Consider the following 20,523-nt stretch of genomic DNA (forward strand, 5'->3'; position numbering starts at 1 on the left):
CAACTTATTTCAAATGTTATGTTGCCAATACAATTAACTGTAATACAAGCAACATGCAACCTAAATGGAATATTCTGGTTTAGATGATAATCATGACCAGTCCATATTGGTTCTGCCCTCCCCCCTTTGCATTTTAATTGAACATAATTATAATATTATTATATTTCAATCATCTTAGGATCTAAGCATAATTAATTGAGTATTTGATTTGGCCCCATCATGAAAGAAAGTTACTACTAGAAAACAAAATGACATTTGCAAATTCTTTTCTTCAGAGAGAGAGGTTTTAAATTCAGAGCTTCCCCTTTTATCACAGAAGCTTCATCGGCGAAATGAAGTGTAAAAGCACGGCTTTTTATCTCACCTTTTTATCATGGGGTAAAAGGTGATTGATGACTGCTGGTAGATCATATCCTCTGTCTCAGTTCAGTTCAGGTTCAGAAAGTTTCTTTAACTTTACGCTTGAAATCCGTAGGCTCTATGTCCAGGATAGATGTCTGTTCTCAGAGAACAGAGTGTCGCGTCCTGCCCAGGAGTTCAGAAACCACAGATAACGGTTGCTTACTGTGCACAGTAAATAATATGAAAAATATCAAACAATCGATATATCAAATACCCCAATAATCAGGGACCTTAAGCATACACTGACAGCAATTACAGCGATTAGAGCATCAGAAAACAATAGTTCTGATTATCAAAGCTGTGATGATTCCCTGCATGTCTGTATATACTGTTACATTTCTTTGCTGTTCCCTGCAAAACCCTGTAAAATGATTAAATTCAAGGTTTTATGGGGAATTTGAAAGCAACACCAAATTTTTTTGTTCAGTGTCGATCTTTCTTAACTTAAAGCTGCCAGTTTGAGTATGACTTCAGCTCCTAGGTAGGTTGGTCATATTACACAAACTAATTGTGTTATAATTACACTGTATCTTAAAGTTATATCCAGAAACTGCAAATTTTTTTAAGTTAAGTTTTGGTTGGGGTCATTTTCATCCCTGCTTGACATGTCTAGTGTAGAAAAACCTTTTTGTTTACCCAAAATACTCAAACCCTTGAAGTAAACCCTGACTTAAGAACAGCAGATTTGTTTCCAATATTCCTTTTGTAATTTCACCAAGACTAATATTTGTTTGTTCCAGAATTTATCCTGTATATTCCTCCCATAGAAGGTATATTTGCTTCCCGTCCCCACCCCAACCCCCCCTCGAAATTCCAATGTAGCCTTTTGGCTTTGGAGAGCCGCATCCTCCTGGGAATTTCCATGGACCAGAGTTGGTATGGTTGTTTTCTGGAACCACATTTGTTCCTGAATGTATTTACTTTGACCAGCAGTTCCTAGCAAATGAAACAAAAGGTTTATTCTTTTTTGTTTGAGGGCACCAGAAAAATGACTGTTAATACTTCTTAGCTATAGGCAATTCTTTGTTATGAATTTCAAACAATCATGATGTTTGTGCTTATTGTCTTAATAATAAATTGTGTCTTGCACTTGAAATGATACAATATTAATTTGCATGATTTCATGTCCATTCTGCACAAGAAACAAGGCTTGAATTTCTAAATTATAACATGAAAAAAAAAACTGATGAAAAATATGTTAGTGAACGCTTAGTACTGTGTATTTATTATCCAACTGCATTTTGTACTGTTGGAATAAAGAGCGAAGTGAGTACAAATTTGATTCAATATTTGTACAGTAAGTTATTTGTACTGTAAAAACCATATTGCTGAATTCATACAGTATATAAAGAAAGGTTTTCTAATGTGCATGCACATCAGGCTTTCCCTGTAAGTCTTCTTTACTTCTAATCAGAAAAGTAAATTATTAAGTAATAGATAATAAATATCTCAATCTTCTTAGATGTTTTGGTGTATATAGTATTGCTGTATATCTTTACTCATTGTATTTTGACTCACTCTGCAGGCTTGTCAAAATACGACAGCTTGTAGAAATAGATGGTGAAACTGCCCACCAAAACATCTAGTAAGATATATTTACTGTTATTAAAAACTGGATCATCGTATAATGCATGTCCATCAGTGATTTGATTGGCTTAGCGGCCATGGTATATGAGCCATTATACCATGCCTGAGAAATATCGATCTTCTGGTTGTTCTTGCTTAGCGAAACCAGCCATTTCCTACAACATTTCTTGATTGTTTTTAATGAAACAATTATTCCACTCGCGCTTGTTGGATATGAGATGATTATAGCCAACTCTGCGCTTCTTGCCTCGCTGGCTATCTATCATCTCATATCCAATGTGCGCTCGTGCAATAATAAGGCTAGGGTTAATTAACGATTATTATTGTTAATTAACCCTAGCCTTGAAGTCCAACTATCACTATGCATAATTATTCTCCTCATTGTTAACCTTAGGTTGTGTTCAATCATTTGTAGTCTGGAATAATAATGATAAGCGAAATAGTTGTTAGATTTCTCTTTTTCATTAAATGGGGAGGGAAAGAGATAAAATTTCTGTAAACTTTTGCTGACACATAATAATATTATAAGTCAGAGCAATTTTGTACTTCAGTAACTTCAAAAACATCTTTTGAGGCTAAGGATTTCTTGTTATCATTGTATGGATTTCTGTTCTGGAATAGGGGCAATCAAATGCACCCTTATATTTCTTATAGCAGCACTTGGTTGGGAGAATGAAAGCATTTTATCGTTGATCATATCTTTTTTTCTCATCACCTTCATGTTTGAACAAGTGGTGATATTGTAAGGAGAATTTAGGTGCTGGTCATTATTGGGGTGTAATTATGGGTTAAGTGTTTTATCAGCTCTCACAATCCTTTTATGTTTCTCACTTTTCTTTTGCGTTTAGCCCCCGAGGAAGGTTTGTATTGCAAACCGAAATATTGGGCAAAAATTTGTTTTTTTAAAACAAATATATTTCAGTTATTCTAGCCTTTGTTGTTTATTGTATCAAGCTCATCACCTCGCCGCTGGGATCAGTCTGCCGTCAGAATTTTCATTTGAAATAATTTGCTGATCTTGGTCTACGAGTGATCCGGCACCACTCATCAGTTTGTTGCTGTTGAATTGCAGATTTTATTGTATTTATCATTCCTCCCACCTCCATCTAGATGGCATATTATTACTGAGAAAAATACTGAACTGGTTGAGTGTAGGTAGAATGTATGAAGAGATGGGAGAGCTCCCAGTCACCCCTTGTTTTTTCTTACATTCTCTAATGATAATGTTGCCACTGTACTCATCTGAATGGATTTAGCCAAAACATTGAGACAACAAACTAGAAATATTGCAGTCTTCTACATGAAATCACCAATTCTGAACTGCATAGCTTTGAAATTGTATTGAGGCAGTGATGAATTTATGGAGGGAGCCCCCTTAATGTTTTTCCAAACCTTGGCCTATAGGACTGAGATATTTAATTTCAGCAAAGAGTAGCAATTCAAACATTTCAAGAGTGCAGAGACCCTAGTACTTATCTGAAGCCTGGATATGCCACTAAGTCTGTGAGATACAATACTTTGATAAGTACCTTTTCAATTTCTGACACATTTATGTATTTCTTCTATCAGATACCTTTTTTATTTACATCCATGATAGTTTGAATCAGAAACTTCCTGTCTTTCACATTTTGAATTAAATTATAAATTTTTTGCAGTGCAATTTGACAGTTGTTTTATTAACATCACATGACAGTTTATATAAAAACTTCCTGTCTTTCACAATTTGAATATAATAATTATGTAAATAATTGAAATGCAATATGACAAAGTTGCCTGTTATTAATATCACATGACAGTTTGTCAAAAACTTCCTGTCTTTTACAGTTTGAATATTTTTTTCATATTTTAGTACAGCACATGCTTTTTAATCAATTGTTATTATTTATTATTATTCACAGTAAAACTATCTGCATTTATTATTATTATTATTATTAATTTTCATAAAATGCTAATGCCTGGGGGTCATCCCAGTAATAATTAATTACCATTAATGATTCAATCTGTCAGTGATCAGCAGACCCCCTCCTGGGTGGGGGGTACTTGACCCATGGGTATAGGGGTGCCACTGGGGGTTTGAAACCCTGGCCCTGATTAGAACGAAAATAGCCTTAAATACCTACCCTGTGTAGGACAATGCCTCCTATTTAGGACAAAGGACAACATCTAGCTCTTGTTTTGTTACACAAGTGTTTATTTATAGTCAGTATTTAAAGGTCCACTGTCACTTACCGGGGTTATGGAATTAAAGATACTGAAAACAATAGTCCTGAGACTGATCTTATGTTCACTTATGGACCTGCTAAATAAATACAGACAAACGTCTCTGATTTCGGATTGCCAAATACTCGACGACAGTCTTGCAACCATACCCTGTCTAGGACGGTTCCAGGACAGAATCGCTTGAAATTGTATAGCCCATATAGGGGTGTACCCCCTCCCTCACTAGCACCCATCACGGGGACTTGAAAGTCTTGAAAAAAGATCAAAACAGAGGAAAAGTTAGAGCTCCTACTCCAACTTTTTCCTTGTCCCCACTATCTGTTCCTTTATCTTCAACGATGTATAGATCCGTACGTGATCTGTTTGTAGCTTTCTAGCTGTGCTGCCAGAAAACTTCGAAAGTGAAATAGTAACACAGACAAAACACTCCGGATTTACAGTTTCCCGCTCTTTATAGGTCACCGCGAGAGACTCGGCTTGATATATCCATATATGGCTAAGATAACCTTATTTGGAAATCTCTGGCATTGGCCATCTGCCTCCGGCGAAATGTACATGTAAACATCACGAAACTGACAAAATACTACAAACTCAATTCAACTTCAAAATGCCAGCTGGATTTTGAAGAAACAATGGTTTGTTGAAGTTTTTATGGCTTGTTGGGTGTTTCTGGTGCATCTGGCGTGGTGTGACGCTTCGTTGAGTGAGCGAAGTTATCCGAGATGTCGAGATCTTCGAAGATGAAAAAGCATCAGATAGGTGAATTGTCGTTGCTGGTGAGTGGATTGGGTTTTTCGTCGCTAGACGAAGGATCGATTAAAGATGCCATTCGAAAACTTGATGCTCGATTAGAAGAGAACACAGCAAGGTAGGAAAGTGAGGTTCAGAACCGGCTAGAACTGATTGCTTTTCGTTCACGACAAAAATGCGACATTCCAGAAATATATTGCATGCATGCTATGGTTTCCAGGTGTTTTAAGCTTTATGTATGTAGTTTATTAGGACTTTTTTCTGTAAGGTGATGGAAACGTTTACACTTTCAGCTTGCAGGAAAGCTGGGGGCAGTTTGTAGATGTCTGCAACACTATCTCCAAAGACAGCGATCAAAATCCTTCAGAATGGTTGAACTCCAAAGATGCCGTTGATCTTTTGACTTCGTCCAACGTTACCCAGACCAAAGCTTGTTCATATGAGCCCATAGTTCTTAACTGCTTCTTGAACAATGTGGTAAGAGCTGTTTACATTTGAAGGCTGGTTTACGTGTGTGATAATAAGTTATAAGGATAAGCTTAGCGTAGTTTAATTACCGGCAGTTGGTGACATTTACAAACAGAGAAACTGAAGGGTTGGTAAAGGGCTGTTTACGTGGAGGGAGGAAGATCCTAGCACAAGGAAGATCCTAGAAGGCGAAACAACTTTTCATTTGGTTTACATGCAGAAATTTCAGTCGGAGTGGTTACCATGTGGAGAAGGAAAAGAAGAAAAATTGTCGGCCTTTAGCAGCTGAACGTTTGGCTGCCACCATTTTGTTCTTTTTTGTTCCTAGTACTAGGAGGGAAGGTAGTTTACATGGAGCTAGGATCTTCCTAGTACTAGGATCTTCCTATCTCTCAGCTAGGAAGATCCTATCTCTAGGAAGATCCTAGCACTAGGGCCAAGTACAACTTTTTGCATGTAAACTGAATACAGAAAACATATGGCGCTAGGATGATCCGCCCTCTAGGATCTTCCTAGTGCTAGGATCCTCCTCCCTCCATGTAAACAGCCCCTAAGATTACTGCACAGCCCCATTCATTAAAGGGACACGGTCACTTGGTGCACATGCGCATTAGATACCATTTCTTAGCTGATTTGCATATCACACTTCATCCGCAAGTCTCGTGCTGAGAAGCACATCCTTTGAAAAATCTTAACTAACCTTGTCCAGTCGAAGTGTTTGCCAGTCAAAATTATTATAGTGATTATAGACCTAATGTCATATTAGAACACTCATTTTCTTGATACCATGGAAAATTTACTGATGGACTTGTCCAGGGAAAGCCAAACGTCAACGAACACCTCTGAAGTCGAAGAATCATTTAATTGTTTATTTCGGTATCCGGTCGTGTGAAAAATTATCTTAGCTGTTTCTACTTTTCACAGTGTTTGCATAAGAAGCAAATTGAGTTCAAATATTAGAGAATATGTCAATTTTAAAACGTAGCAAATCGCCTGAACTGCAGTGTAGCGAAACGACTTTGAAGCGAAACTACAAGTAAGCTTTATTTCTGCTTTCAGTCATATATTTTGCGTTTTATAATTTCGTTTCTACAACTTCTCCGTTATCTAAATTTAGGAAACAAACCCATGTCATTGCGAGAACGCTTGCTCCACCCGTAGAAAACAAGGTTCTAAGAGAGGTTTTCCTTATTGAGGAGATACAGTAATCGACTGTGTACCGAAGCTTGTCTTTGTCTGAGCTCCAACCAAGCAGCTATGACGCGCAGTTCCAATCATATACGAAGATTCCCTCCGCACGAACCTTTCGCCAGGTTGAGAAAATGTGATTTTCCAAATAAATATAATGGAGATTTGTTTTCCAATGTTTTTGATTGATTTCTCTCGTTATATTGATCAACGCAGGCGATTTCTTCCGCCTGGCGCCCTCACGTTTTCCACCTCTTCTTTTCATGTTCCGTTGGAGACGCGATCCATACTGTTATTAACCGAATATGATAAAATAATACCATAGGATGAGCAAAAGCATACTCAGAAACAGGTTTCCTGTAAAAGATTGAAAATCCGATAAAACACTGGGAAGATTGAAGCGGATTTCTAGATGTATTCGACGAGTACTTTTGATTTCGGGTTGAGGTGGACGTTTTTCAAACTGACAAAACTAGTGTCCAGGTCAGCACGGTCACAAAGGTGACTGTTTCCCTTTAATTGTGCAACTTTTTTCTGACTCAAACTGTCTTCAAACCAGCCGTTTCTGGGACAGGGTTAGTATGTTGTTGATGCATTAAAAGGAAAGGTATGAGAATGCTAGTCGTCTTGGTAAGGGATGTAAGTTGTAGATTTTGGTTGCTCTCTGAAGTCCAGGTTAAACGTCTCATGCCTTTGAGTCAGAAAAAGTTGGCAGGTATATACTTATGGTGCATGTAAAGCTAAGATCACTCATCTTCAATGCTATTTTTATGTAATTATGGGCTTGGACTTGTACTTTCAATATACAATCTACTGTGATGGAAGGTCTTGTTTATATGTTACAGTTTACATGAAATGTTGTTTTTGGTTTGCTTTGTAGATTCAGGCACTAGAGCGAAACCCTGGCCAAGAGGAGTCCATCTTTGATGACCTAGTGCAATTTGCCTCCAATCAAGGAATCCTTATGCCATTTGGTCGTCCAGTAAAAGCTGGTGATGGTGAACAAGAGGAGCAACCTTTGAACACCATCGTCATAGAAAGTGAACAAGCCACAGATTTGTTGTGGGAAGCTATCCGAAGTAAGCTGCGCAAAGGAATGTGGACACTGCTTGCAAACCTTCCTCTGTCTGATGAAGATAGCCAGCTAATTTCTGATCAAAGAAAAATGAACCTTTTACACAATTTATGTTTTCTTTATCCTGCCAATGAAATCTGGAAGGGCTACAAGAATTATCGGCGGAAACAGATGGACCAGTTTGTGAGAAATGAATCTTTATTGCAACATGTTAAAGCAGGTTGCCTTAGTCCTTCTGAGAGTGAAGTACCTGGTGATGTTGTGTCATTTGTGAAGCTTTGCAGAGCGGTTGAACTCATGATACATGAGGATGCAATGATTTTGCAGGAGGGCATTTTTCCTGAAAGCGTGCCCAGTTTTGAGTTCATTCATGGTTCATATTTAGTGACAATAACACAAGAACTTCAAGCTGTGTGTGAGTCCTGTGTTGTCAATAAGAAATCTCAAGAGCAAGGATCCTTAAGTGAGGTTGAACGGCCATCAGGCAGCAGAAGAGGCTCCCATGTGTTGAGCAGCAAACTTAACGAGGAACGGCAGTCGGGCGGCCGTAGAGGTTCTAATGTATCTAGTGGTAAACTGAGTGAGGAACAAGAGTCAGGCAGCCGAAGAGGCTCTTGTGTGTCAACTGGAAAACAGAGTGATACAAATGAAAACCTTTTGACTTATAAACTTTGCTTTACTGCAGTGCTTGCCCTAGAGAGGCTCGTTCAAGCAGTTACAAGTCAAAGACCAGATACTGAGGAAACAGGTGTGTCATGGTAATTTTCGATAACTTGAAAATTCTCTTGGTTCAAACCCAACAAAGAATTTAATTTTTCATTGCTGTCAATCACATTGAAGCGCCTTATGTAAGTCAATTGACAATAGACCTTCTTTTGCCTTGAAATTGAAGGGCTGGGGGCATAACCGCCTTATGTCGAATGTTGGGCTGTTTTTTTTTTTTTGGATTTGTCTCAATTTTTGCATGTGGGCTTCGTTTTAGTCAACAAACATTGCCCTGTATTTTTTTAGCAGTTTCGAAAGCACTTTTTTAACGGATGTTTTGGTTTCAAAAAGAAGAGAAAAAAAAATGACTGTCCTCGTGTCGAACCGGTGCACCAAAAATGTAATCGACTCCGGACCTTGGTTCAGCGAGTCAATCGCTTGCGCCAACGACGAAACAGCAACAATAAAAGCACTTCAATTGTACCAACACATTACTTGTATCGGCTCGAACAGCGAGCGGCTTATCCGACGCTTCGCTGACTTCATTGTTCAGCGAAACAAAAGGTTTCTTTTGTTTCTCGTTCAACAAAAGATCTCCAAAAGATGCCGCTAGGAAAACTGAGTTTTTTGCATACGTTTTTTCTCAAAAACGAAGAGCAAATGAACGAAAAAAAAATACAGGGCTGTGTTTGTTGACTAAAACGAAGCCCACATGCAAAAATTGAGACATATCTGAAAAAAAAAAAAAAAAAAAAAAGCCCAACATTCGACATAAGGCGGTTATGCCCCCAGCCCTTCAATTGTAGTTGCTCCAAATAATCTAAAATTTTTCTTGTAGAGACTGCTATTGTAGGTTAAAATGACTTCAACTAGGTTGATTTGTACTTTCCTTTATTTCAGATGTAAATTACCCAACCTTAGTTCAAGGAAAATACAAATCAACCTAGGTTAAAATCATTTTAACCTACAACACTGCCACTTATCTTGTTAGAAAGAAACAAACTTAAGGCAATTAAGAGCACAAAAGATGTACGGCCATTGAAGAATGCGTGATTTCCTAGGTTTCGTCTCCTTTTTGTATTGTACACCGTACTTCGTCCGTTTCTTATGTGGTGGACACAAGGGCAAACCACGAGCACTACCCTTGTGTCCACCTTGTGAAACCTGCAGCCGATATCCAAATGATTTCAGATGGTGCTGTACATGTACAATGTAGTTCTGTATTAATTCATTTTAGTTTTGGAGCTAAAGGCTGAAAAAAAAAAGCACGTAATTGGCCAGTTATTTTTCTTTGAAATGGAAGGCACCTGCTGACGTAAAAGAGGAATTAATCATTGACTGACTTCTTTTGTTTACGACCATGAATGCTTCTCTTGATTTTGTTCAGTTCAATTCTATTTTGTGTAGGCCATTTACATTTTAAGGAAGGTGAGCCAGGTCACTTGCATTTTAAGGGGAGGTGATGATAAAATTTTAATCATTTCAACTCTTGTACTGGAAAGATTCATTGCACCTTACATGTTCTTGGCTAATATCAGTATTTTTAACATATTTTATTGTAGGTTGTAGAGTGGGTAATCTTCAGAATGCCACAAGGTGCCCATCTAGCCCAGTGTTGGGGCATAGGAATCCCAGTCGCCACAGCTCCAAAAAGAGTGCTGATTCAACACTTTTTGTTGCAGAAGGAAACTTGCCTTTACCTTTTGGTAAGGTCCCACAACTAGTAAATTAACATAATTAATTATAAAGAAGCACAATTTGAATTTAGCATGAGATTTTTACAGTCGATCGACATGACTTGTGACCAGTACTTTGCAGAGTTACCATAGAAATTTCCCTAGTTTGTTAACAGTAAAAAGCTATGAATTTTTCTTCACATTTAAGTATTATTGATTCTCAAGTATTTTGAGTTTTTTCAATTTTTTTTTTTCGGTTAATGCATCTTTTTCAGAATGATTTCCAGAGAAATCTTCAGGATTCCATTCAAACCCGGGCATGCCATTTCAAAGAGAAATTTGAATGTTCGTTTCATTCTCGGGAATACTGGTCATGCATGGCATAGACTGACTACAAACAAAAATCAAAAGATGATTTTAGTAGACATGACTTTGTCCTACTAAATAGCTCATTTTACAGTTCTTTGCTTATTATTATCCTGTCCTTTGAGTAGAAGCCAAGCTTGAGTTGACTCTGTTGTGATACGAACCTCACCAAAAAGTAACCATTACAAATTAATAGGAGAACACCAATAAAAATAATAATAAATACTGAAAGATATCAAAGGCAAGTTGACATTTGTTCCTAAAAACAGGAACGTTCCAATTTTTGAAAAACCTACTTGTCAAAATTTGGTTGCCATTAATAGTTACTTCATATTCAATGAAGAGTGACCTGTAGACCACACCAAATTGTTGCCAGATAAATTTCTGAAAAAGTAAAGAACTTTGGTGGCGCTAGTTTACATGTTTCAAATGTTATAAAACTATCAAAGGCTGTGCACTCTGCACCCTCCTCCCTCCCTGGTCTAGATGCTAAATAAAAGTGTTTGTTCTGTTCTATTACAGGTAGTTGTGTCACAATTAGTTACACGTAGATTGGAAATGAACCTGCCTGTAATAAACAGATTGTGGAACTTGCCATTTTTCTTGCATCTACTGGTTTTTAGTTACGGAAAGAGGGCTCTGATAAACTAAAATGCATTCCGATGTTTATTGTTTTCACATAGGTTCTGGCGCAAGTAGACTGGACTCCCAACCCATCCGCAGTTCTAGTAGCTCATCACAAACTCAGCTGTCACAGTGGCCTTGGCGAGATGAATTTAAGAGTCATATATCTAAGATTTCAATGGCTCTTAGTGAAAGTATAAAACAGAGCTGTGAAAAGGCTCTTGATGAAGAGCTCCAGTCATATAACACATCAAAGAGGATTCCTGCAGTTAAACTTAGAGGTTTGGATGTCATTCTGCGCTATTGTTACAAAATGGTCTACAAATTTTATTCTGGATTTTATACCAGACCTTGCCTAGAGTTTTTACTTAATGTATGATTGTTTTCAGATGACACTATTGGAGGTAAACAAGATTATCCCAGAAGAATTGCAAAGGTCTGATGTACTTCTGTCTAGAAAATTGTCTTTAGTTTTATTAAGACTTCTTTCATGGAAAGTTCTCTGTGCATGGCGTGAAGTATTGAATAGAGTACGTGTATGTTGACAAAATTTGAAACCAGAATGAAATGGAACTTAAAGATTTGTGTACAATAATTATATTCAGGGCTGCTAATGTTCAGTAAATAGAGTATGGGCTGTTTTGCACTATGAAAAGTTTGGTAATGCAACTGATGTTTGTTGAATTTACCAAAAATTGACAATTCTGCAAAAAGGCCTAAAGGATCCTACACAATTGATGGGTGGGTCAGAGAGATTAAAAAAAAAAAATCAGATGCAAATAAATAAATATGAATAACCTTTCATTATAATTATTATTTACCCTCGGCAGTGTTTATAGCACAAGCGCTAGTGGGGCCGAGCATTAAACTTCCCAAAGAAATAATTTAAATTGAAAATAACATAGTTAAAAATCCCAACTGGCAGGAGGCAGACCGGGCTGGCTATTTACCAGCGCATCCGAGGAGTTGAACTCGGGTCTACCGAGAAAAAACTCCAGCTAGCTGTCAGAGGGGGACTTGAACCTAGGATCACCGGATTTCAAGTCCAGCGCCCTAACCACGTGGCTCAAAACTTAAAATGTCAGCCCTGATTACGTACATTACCAATAATGAATATAGCCTGACTGTGTTCTTTCTCTGCATAGTGTTGTGCTGTTATTATGGAAGGAGCTAATGACATCCTTCCACTAGCAAGCAGCTATGGTGGAAAACTCTTTCATGTGGTCAGATCATCATTTGTTGATTCACTTGAAGCCTGTCTCAAGTCTTATCATTCAAGATTAACACAGGTACAGATTGTATTTTACTACATGTACAAATGGTTAGTCCTCCCTACTTATAAGTTAATCAAGGGGTACCAGTTGGTGACAATAACGGGTAAAGGAACACTGGCAGTTCTTTCAAATTACCATTAAAGTGTAGTCACTACATGATATAAGAATTTTTTTTTATTTGCGTGAATGATCAAATCACTTTTTTCTTGGGTCAAAATCGAAAAAAATCCTTTTGCAGATCCTATCAGTTTTATCCTTCTAGGGGGCTCGGAATTTCCTTTTTCAAGTATGATTGTGACATTGAGAGTTGTTATTTGTAAAATGTAATGTAATGAATAATAATTATTATATATGTGTATATATATGATTGTAATAATAACTTTATTATAACCTTTATTATATAGCCTTATAATTTCATGAAATGGTGTCGTTTATTCCAGTTGCTGTTGGACTTCCCCAAACTCTGCAGTGTGGACTGTTTGTACACTGTTCTTGGCAGTGCTGTATTCATTAGAAATCACCTGGTACATTATGAAGATGTGCTGGGCTCTGAGCCAAGGTAATGTGACATGCCAGCAGCTGTAAAGTTCTTAATATGTAAAGCATAACAGATTACCAGTAAATTTCCTGTTCAAGGAGAGTTTGAACAACAGAATAATGTACTATGAAGTTATTCATACACGCATTTTGCCATGGGTCGGTACTCTGATGACGCACAGAGGATGCCAAAGTGTGGTAAGAACATCAGTCACACTACTCGCCTGCGGCTTGTAGCATATTCTTTGTTCTTACCACATTTTTACATCATCTGGGCATTATCAGAGTACAGACCCATGGCAAAATGAAATCTATTTGTTTATACAATAACCAAGACTTTTTGACCACATTTCGTGAGCGAGTATCACGTTGACTGAGCCAAGTCAAAAACTTTCAAGCAAACTTTAAGACCATTTATGCATGCACACAATTGTAATTCTCTAAATTAGAGTATTTAAAATCCGAACGAATTTCACCAACAATATTTTCAAAACTAACCTTTATTCCAGAAGGAATTTATCACCTTCACCTTCACCTATCCACTTCGTGCCATGTGGCACATAAGGCCTCAACACAACTCCGCCAATCAGCTCTGTCAGCCGCTGTGATTTGTACCTCACTCCAATTCTTCCATCCAGCCTTTTCCCTTTCCCTCTCCGCCGTCCTCCTCCATGTTGTCCTTGGTCTGCCCCGTTTTCGTCGCCCTTCCGGTGTCCAGGTTAATGCAGTCCTGCAGTCATTATTCGGTTCTTTACTCATGATGTGGCCAATGAATTTCCATCTCCGCCTTCGCACGTCCTCACTGAGATTTTCCATCTCAGCCATCATCAGGACTTCTTTGTTTGTAATTCTTTCCTGCCAGCATATCTTAAATATCCGTCCAAGACATCTGCTTTGGAAGACATCGATTTTGTTTTCATCACTTTTATTCATTTTCCACGTCTCGCAGCCATACATCAAGACTGGCTTTACCAGTGTCTTATATAGCCTGACTTTGGTTCGTCGACTGATGCTGTTGCTACTCCAAATCTTTTTCAATCTCAAGAATACCCCTCTTGCTTTGACTACTCTGTTGTGGATGTCTTCAGTGCCTTCGCCCTCTTTTTGGAAACTGTAACACCCAAGTACACAAATCTATCGCCATCCTCTATTCCTCGTCCATTTACCTCCACCACATCGTTGTTCTGCGAATTTATTCGTAGCAGTTTACATTTGTCTACATTCATTTGACTTTCAGTCCCACTCTTTCTGCTTCATGGGCCAACTTATCGGTCTTAGTCTGAATGTGCTGCCTGGTTGATGACAAAAGGGCTATATCATCTGCAAAGTCTAAATCCTCGAGCTTTGTGGTGAACTTCCATCTTATACCGGTGTTCCCCTCTTGCAAGGTATTTCTCATTACCCAGTCAACGACTAGTAGGAATAGTAAACCTGACATGTTACAGCCCTGTTTCACTCCAGTTTTGATCTTAAACCATTCCGTTGTATCCTGGCCATCCACTACTGCGCATTGAAAGTCATCATAAAGTGCTTTCACCATGTTGATTATCTTGGATGGTATGCCGTAGCTTCTCATAATCAACCATAGGCTATCCCTGTGGACTGAATCGAATGCTTTGTCGAAATCTATGAAGTTAACGTACAATGATGACTGCCACTCTATTGACTGTTCGATGATATTTCTCAATATGAAAATTTGCTCAGTAGTTCCTCTACCTGGTCAAAAACCTGCTTGTTCCTTTCTGAGCTTCAACTCTACCCCAATTCGTATCCTGTCGATCACGATTCTCCCCATGACCTTACTGACAAGTGACAGCAGCGTAATTCCACGCCAGTTCTTACATTCCTTCAGATTTCCTTTTTTCGGCAGTTTGACAATCAGTCCTTTTCTCCATTTTCTTGGTGTCTTCTCATCTCTCCACACTATGTCTATGATCTCCTTGACTTTAGTGGTAGCATAGTCAATGTCAGCTTTAAGCAGCTCTGCTTGTAAGTTGTCAATTCCCGGTGCTTTGCCATTTTTCAGATGCCCTATTGCCTTCCTTACTTCGGTCCTGCTGGGTTCAGATGTATCAATTTCTTCTATTTCATCCGGCAGTTCTGTCTCAATTCCGCTTACTGGATTGCTAGGTTTCTCCCTATTTAGTACTTCAGAGAAGTGCTCCAGCCATTGTTTGGTTTTACTTTCTTTATCATTAAGGATCTTGCCGTTTTTGTCTATTACTGCAGCACTCTGCCTTGGCCTTTCGTTGCTTAATACTTTTGTCAGGGTATACAGTGTTTTCATGTGTTGTTGTTTAGCCGCATTTTCAGCTTCTTCTGCAATCTCTTCTGTCCATCTTCTTTTATCCGTCCTAACCTGTCTTTTAACTTCCCTATCCGTCTGTCGGTATTCATCTTGCCATCTCTTTTTTTGCCTCTCTGATCTTGTACCAATTAACTTCTGTTTGATGGCTTTCCTTTGGTCTATCAGAGTCCAAGCTTCCTGGCTTAACCATGGCTTGTTTTTCTTTTTCTTATACCCTAGGACCTCTTCTGCCGTTTGTACATAAGCTTTCTCCATTATCTCACTTTTCCTTTCCACTTCATCTCTTTCTTCTTCCTCTCCTACCCCGGTCACTGGCTCTTCTACTGCTAGTGCCTGGAATCTGTTCCTCAGCTGTATGTTAAACCTTCTGTGTATATCATTGTTTTGGAGTTTCTGTGTGTTAAACTTCTTCTTGGTACTCTTTGTAAACGGTGCTCTTTTGAACTTTAACCTGATGGTTGATCGTACAAGGTAATGATCGCTGCCCACATCTGCTGACCTCATGGACCTGGTATCTAACACTGACGTTCTAAATCTTCTGTTAACCAGAGTATGATCTATCTGATTTTTTGTTCTTCCATCGGGCGACACCCAGGTTTGCTTGTGAATTTCCTTGTAAGGAAATACTGTTCCAGTGATAACCATTTCATTAAAATCGCAGAATTCTTTCAGTCTTTCTCCATTATCATTAACGGTGCCCAGCCCGTGTCTTCCCATTACTCTTTCAAGGCCGTTGACAAGGTTTCCCACCTTTGCTTTCATGTCTCCAGTGATGATTAACATATCATGTTTGTGTACCTGTTCGGCTACTTCTTGTAGTTTCCCGTAGAAATCTTCTTTCGTTTGCTCATCAGCATCATTGGTTGGTGCGTACACATGTATCATCGTAAGCTTGACAAACTTAGAGTAGAGTCTTGCCTTTATTATTCTCTCATTAATTGGTGACCAGTCAATTAGAGCCTTTGTTGCCTCTTTTGTCATCATTATTGCCACACCTTGCATGTGTTGATCATCATCTCCTCCTGAGTAAAGTACTGTTTCGCCTGAACTCAATTTCATTCTACCTGCTCCTGTCCATCGGCACTCACTTATTCCTATAATTTGGATCTTCATCTGATTCATCACTCTCGCAACTTGTGCAGATTTTCCTGTAGTATACATCGTTCTCACATTCCAGTTCCCTATTCTTATCTGAGCCCTTGGTATCATTAGTGGTTTGTTCAGCTCCTGAGCTTCCTCTCGGCTTTGGCTCAAGGGCGTCATGCTTAGCTTACTTAAGCAAGGTACCACATTGGCCCCAAGAGAAGATTGCCTTTGAGTGTTTAAGGTTTCTGTAATCTGCTTTGTTTTAAGGGGGTGGGTGATTGGCCCATCACCCAACCCCCAACCTGAAGGACCAGGGGCTGTTCTTTGTCTGGCCTCTACCCCTCGACCAATCCGGCGTGGTTAGACCTGCCAGGGACTAGAGTTCCAGCCGGCACAGCTCTTAGCGTCATTGAGACACCCAAGCCTCACCACCACTACAAGGTGACAGCCCAAGGTTAGGTTATGACCCCAAAATTTTTACAGCAGGTCAGTTATCAGCGACAAATTTAGGCAAATATTTCCTGCCTTTTACCTGGTTGAGGTAAATGGTCTTTGGCCAATTTTTCATTGGACAGTTTTTCTTTCTTGCAAGAATTTACATAATTATGTTTGTCCGCTACTCGCAAAAACACTTAGCAAAACTCTGTTGACCGTCACTCTGGCTGCACTCTAGACTCTGATCACATGCGCCAGTCACACCACTCGATGATGTCATGTGTGCATCTATACTCTAATCACAAACTCCATTCCACCAATCACAATGCGAGATTTACACCAGTTGTTCATTGTATAATAAAAAATAACATCCATGCAAGTTTCAAATTCTAATTAAAAATGTAATATCATGATGCCAAGAGCTCGCCTGCCCCAAACCCTCCCTTAAAATAAAAGACTGAGCCTTTTTAATCTAATGATACAAATAGCTGACTAATTAGCAATTAGATTATGAGCTCGAGATTTCTATTGCGTGATAGTTGATGAGGGCGAAGCCCGAATCAACTATCACGCATAGAAATCGAGAGCGAATAATCTAATTGTTTTAGTATAAATCTACTAGTCGTTCAAAACTAAACAAGTAAATTATCTATTTCCTCATCGCAGACACTTCGAAAACGCGAAGAAGCGGGCGCCATTTTGTTGAAAATCGCTACTCACTATCTATCACAGAATAGATAGCGAGTAGCGTAGCCAATCAGAGAACGGCATTCGTGATAGAACACTAGTAGATTTATACTAACAGTGATTATTTTTCTGTCTGAACTGCAGACGTCCCTTTCCTATGTTACACCGTCAGTTCAGTGAACTTGTTGACTGTGTCAGTGATCAGATCAGCAGCTACCATGACAATGTAATATGTACGGTAATTTTACAAGATGCCCACAGTCATAACTGGACTGACAGCAGAGCTTTCTATGAGGTAATACCAAGGTCTTGTTGTTACTTAATATGCTTAGTGCCGGTGTTAATGAGAGTTACACTTTCCTTGGAAACATTTCTGTCAAGAATAGGCTTGTGTTATCTCCCAAAAAGATTATGAATTTTCCTGCCCTGGAAACATAATTTATAATGATTTTAAAAGAAACTGCTGACTATTTGCTCTGAGTCAGCAATTTTTTTATTGTTAGAATTGGGTTGTTTTGGTCTGACTGGAGAAATTTCAAAACAAATGGTCCATCTCAAAGAACAGTCTCTGCTTCCTTGGTTAGACCAGTGAGACCAAAATACTTTATTTGGCTAGAACATTTCTCTTTCATCAACCACAAGAGCATCATTTAAGCCTGGACAGAGGCATGGGAAACAGTGTCAGTTCCCAATTACCCACATACAGCTGTACACTGTAGAGGCAGAAGAAGGATGATTAATTTTCTTCTTTGTCCTTCCTCTTCCCAGTTCCCTCATTTTTTCAGACTCTTTTGGATTTGGCTTCATTCCCATTGTGAGGTGCGGTCGTGTTAGTAGTGGTTAGCGCTTTCAAAACCTGTCACTGGTTCAAGACTTAGCCCCAGTTTTCTGTCATGTTATTTCAATCCTTAGACAGGAAACTTTGTTCCACAGTCTGTCTTCATACAGGTGAATAAATGGGTTCCAGCAACGTACTGCATGCTAGCCTAAGGGTAATCCTGTGATGGACTAGCATCCCAACCAGGGAGATATGCTATAAATAAATATTTTATTGTTGTATGGGTCACCTGTAGCTTGTCTCTGACTTTACATAACTTGTTATGAATACATAACTTTGTTCTGTGGCCCTTCCACCTGGGAGCCTGGAGCAAGCTACTATTAACAGTACTAACAGTCTTCTCCAACAATTGATGTTTCTTTTTTATTTCTCAGTGTCATGCAGATTTGTTCGAATATGCAGTCTGGTTTAACCCTTTAACCCCTAATATCTTGGGCCCATACTTTTCTTATAAATTAAAGTACTACATGGAGTATTAAAATATCAAGAAGATTCACCTTGGGTGATCATATCATTAATTCTCATATGACCTCAGGGGTTGAATAAGCATTGATATTACATGGAGAAATTTGATGCTGATCACTGTTAGGGTTTGCTTAATCCTCTTCGCTCCGACCGGAGCATAGGGCTTCCACCACAGCCTTCCATCGGACCTGATTTTTTGCTTTCCGTTTCACTTCATCCCATGACATCCCCAAGTCCTCATATTCTTGCTGGATTGTCCTTCTCCAAGACTTCTTCGGTCTGCCCCTCCGCCTGACCCCTTGAGGGTTCCACTCAAGGGACAGGCGGGTGATGTTAGTGGCAGGCTTCCTCAAAGTGTGGCCGATCCATCGCCATTTCCTTCTCCGGATGGTAACTTCGATCTTCTCCTGGTTCGTCCGCTGCCACAGCTCCTCGTTTGAGATCTTCTTGGGCCACCACACTCCCAAGATGTAGCGGAGTCTGCGGTTGGTAAAGGTCTGGAGCTGGGTGATGATCTTCTTTGTTAATCTCCAAGTCTCAGATCCATACAGGAGGACCGACTTCACGTTGGAATTAAAGATTCTTATCTTTGTCCACAGTGAGATGAACTTTGATCTCCATATGGGTCTTAAAATGGAGAATGCAACCTGTGCCTTTCTGCACCTGGCCTCAACATCTTCTTCAGTGCCACCCGAGGTGGTGATAAGGCTTCCGAGGTATGTGAAGGCCGATACGTGCTCCAGGACCTCTCCAACACGATTGATGTTACCAGTATTTGCTGGGGACCGAATCCTCATCTCCTTGGTTTTGGACGCGTTAATCTTGAGACCGACCCTGGCGGCCTGTTCTAGCAGCGTCGCGAACTTCTGTCTCATGTGGGTGATCTTCTGACTCAACAAAACCATATCGTCAGCGAAGTCTAAATCCTCCAACTTCTGCAGCAGGGTAAATTGGATCCCAGTCTTGTTGTCTCCAAAAGCTTGTCGAGATACCCAGTCTAGTGCCACAAGGAAGAGAAGGGGGCTAAGCAAGCACCCCTGGCGAACCCCAGTGTTCATGCTGAAGGGCCCTGTCATTTCACCTTCATGTAAAACTCTTGCTTGGAAGCCATCGTAAAAGACACGGATCATCCTCACGATTTTCTCAGGGACCCCATAGTGCCGCAAGATCTTCCAGAGCACTTCTCGATCGAGGGAATCGAAGGCCTTCTCAAAGTCCATGAAAACCATAGCCCAGTGTTCCACTCCATGGGCTGCTCCACTATGATCCTCAATGTAGCGATCTGGTCGCAGCAGGATCTCTCCTTACGAAATCCCGCTTGTTCATCCCGGAGTCTGCCCTCAAGAGCATACCTCATCCTCTCCAAAATGATCTTACAAAGAACCTTGCTGGCAACTGTCAGGAGCATAATACCTCTCCAGTTCTTACACAGGCACTAGTCTCCTTTCTTGGGAAGTTTAACCAGCAGGCCCACCTTCCAGTCCTGAGGGATGTCCTCCTCATTCCAGATCTTATTCAAAAGTGAGTGGAGGACCTTGGCCGACACCATCCCTCCTTCCTTCCAAGCTTCTGGGGGGATGTTGTCACACCCAGAAGCCTTCCCATTCTTCAGGGATTTCAAGGATCTCTTGACCTCTGTCATGGTGATTTGCCCTATTCGAATGTCTAGCAGTGGACCTTCTGTTAGGTCGGGAGGGTTCTCTGGGGCCGGCCTGTTCAAGACTTCCTGGAAGTGTTCTTTCCATTGGTTTAGCTGGTCGTCTGTCCTGGTCAAGACCACTCCGTTCTTGTCCTTAACTGGTTTGCTCTGGACTGTCTTTCGCCCGCGAAGC

At 39.7% G+C, this 20,523-nt stretch overlaps 1 protein-coding gene across 1 annotated transcript in view; it reads left to right on the forward strand.

Moving 5' to 3' along the window:
• Positions 1 to 4,264: 4,264 nt before the first annotated feature.
• Positions 4,265 to 20,523, forward strand: part of LOC146488281 (uncharacterized protein KIAA0825-like) — a 38,038-nt gene continuing 21,779 nt past the window's right edge. Inside the window, exons 1-9 of the mRNA XM_085122944.1 lie at positions 4,265 to 5,077; positions 5,253 to 5,436; positions 7,496 to 8,438; positions 9,958 to 10,101; positions 11,121 to 11,342; positions 11,451 to 11,497; positions 12,207 to 12,350; positions 12,776 to 12,894; positions 17,533 to 17,683. Coding sequence (XP_084979070.1) covers positions 4,932 to 5,077; positions 5,253 to 5,436; positions 7,496 to 8,438; positions 9,958 to 10,101; positions 11,121 to 11,342; positions 11,451 to 11,497; positions 12,207 to 12,350; positions 12,776 to 12,894; positions 17,533 to 17,683 — 2,100 coding nt within the window. The 5' untranslated portion in view covers positions 4,265 to 4,931. The remainder of the gene's footprint in view (positions 5,078 to 5,252; positions 5,437 to 7,495; positions 8,439 to 9,957; positions 10,102 to 11,120; positions 11,343 to 11,450; positions 11,498 to 12,206; positions 12,351 to 12,775; positions 12,895 to 17,532; positions 17,684 to 20,523) is intronic.

This window comes from Pavona decussata, unplaced genomic scaffold, assembly GCF_977016875.1.
Source record: "Pavona decussata unplaced genomic scaffold, jaPavDecu1.1 SCAFFOLD_11, whole genome shotgun sequence".
Taxonomy (NCBI): Eukaryota; Metazoa; Cnidaria; class Anthozoa; order Scleractinia; family Agariciidae; genus Pavona; species Pavona decussata.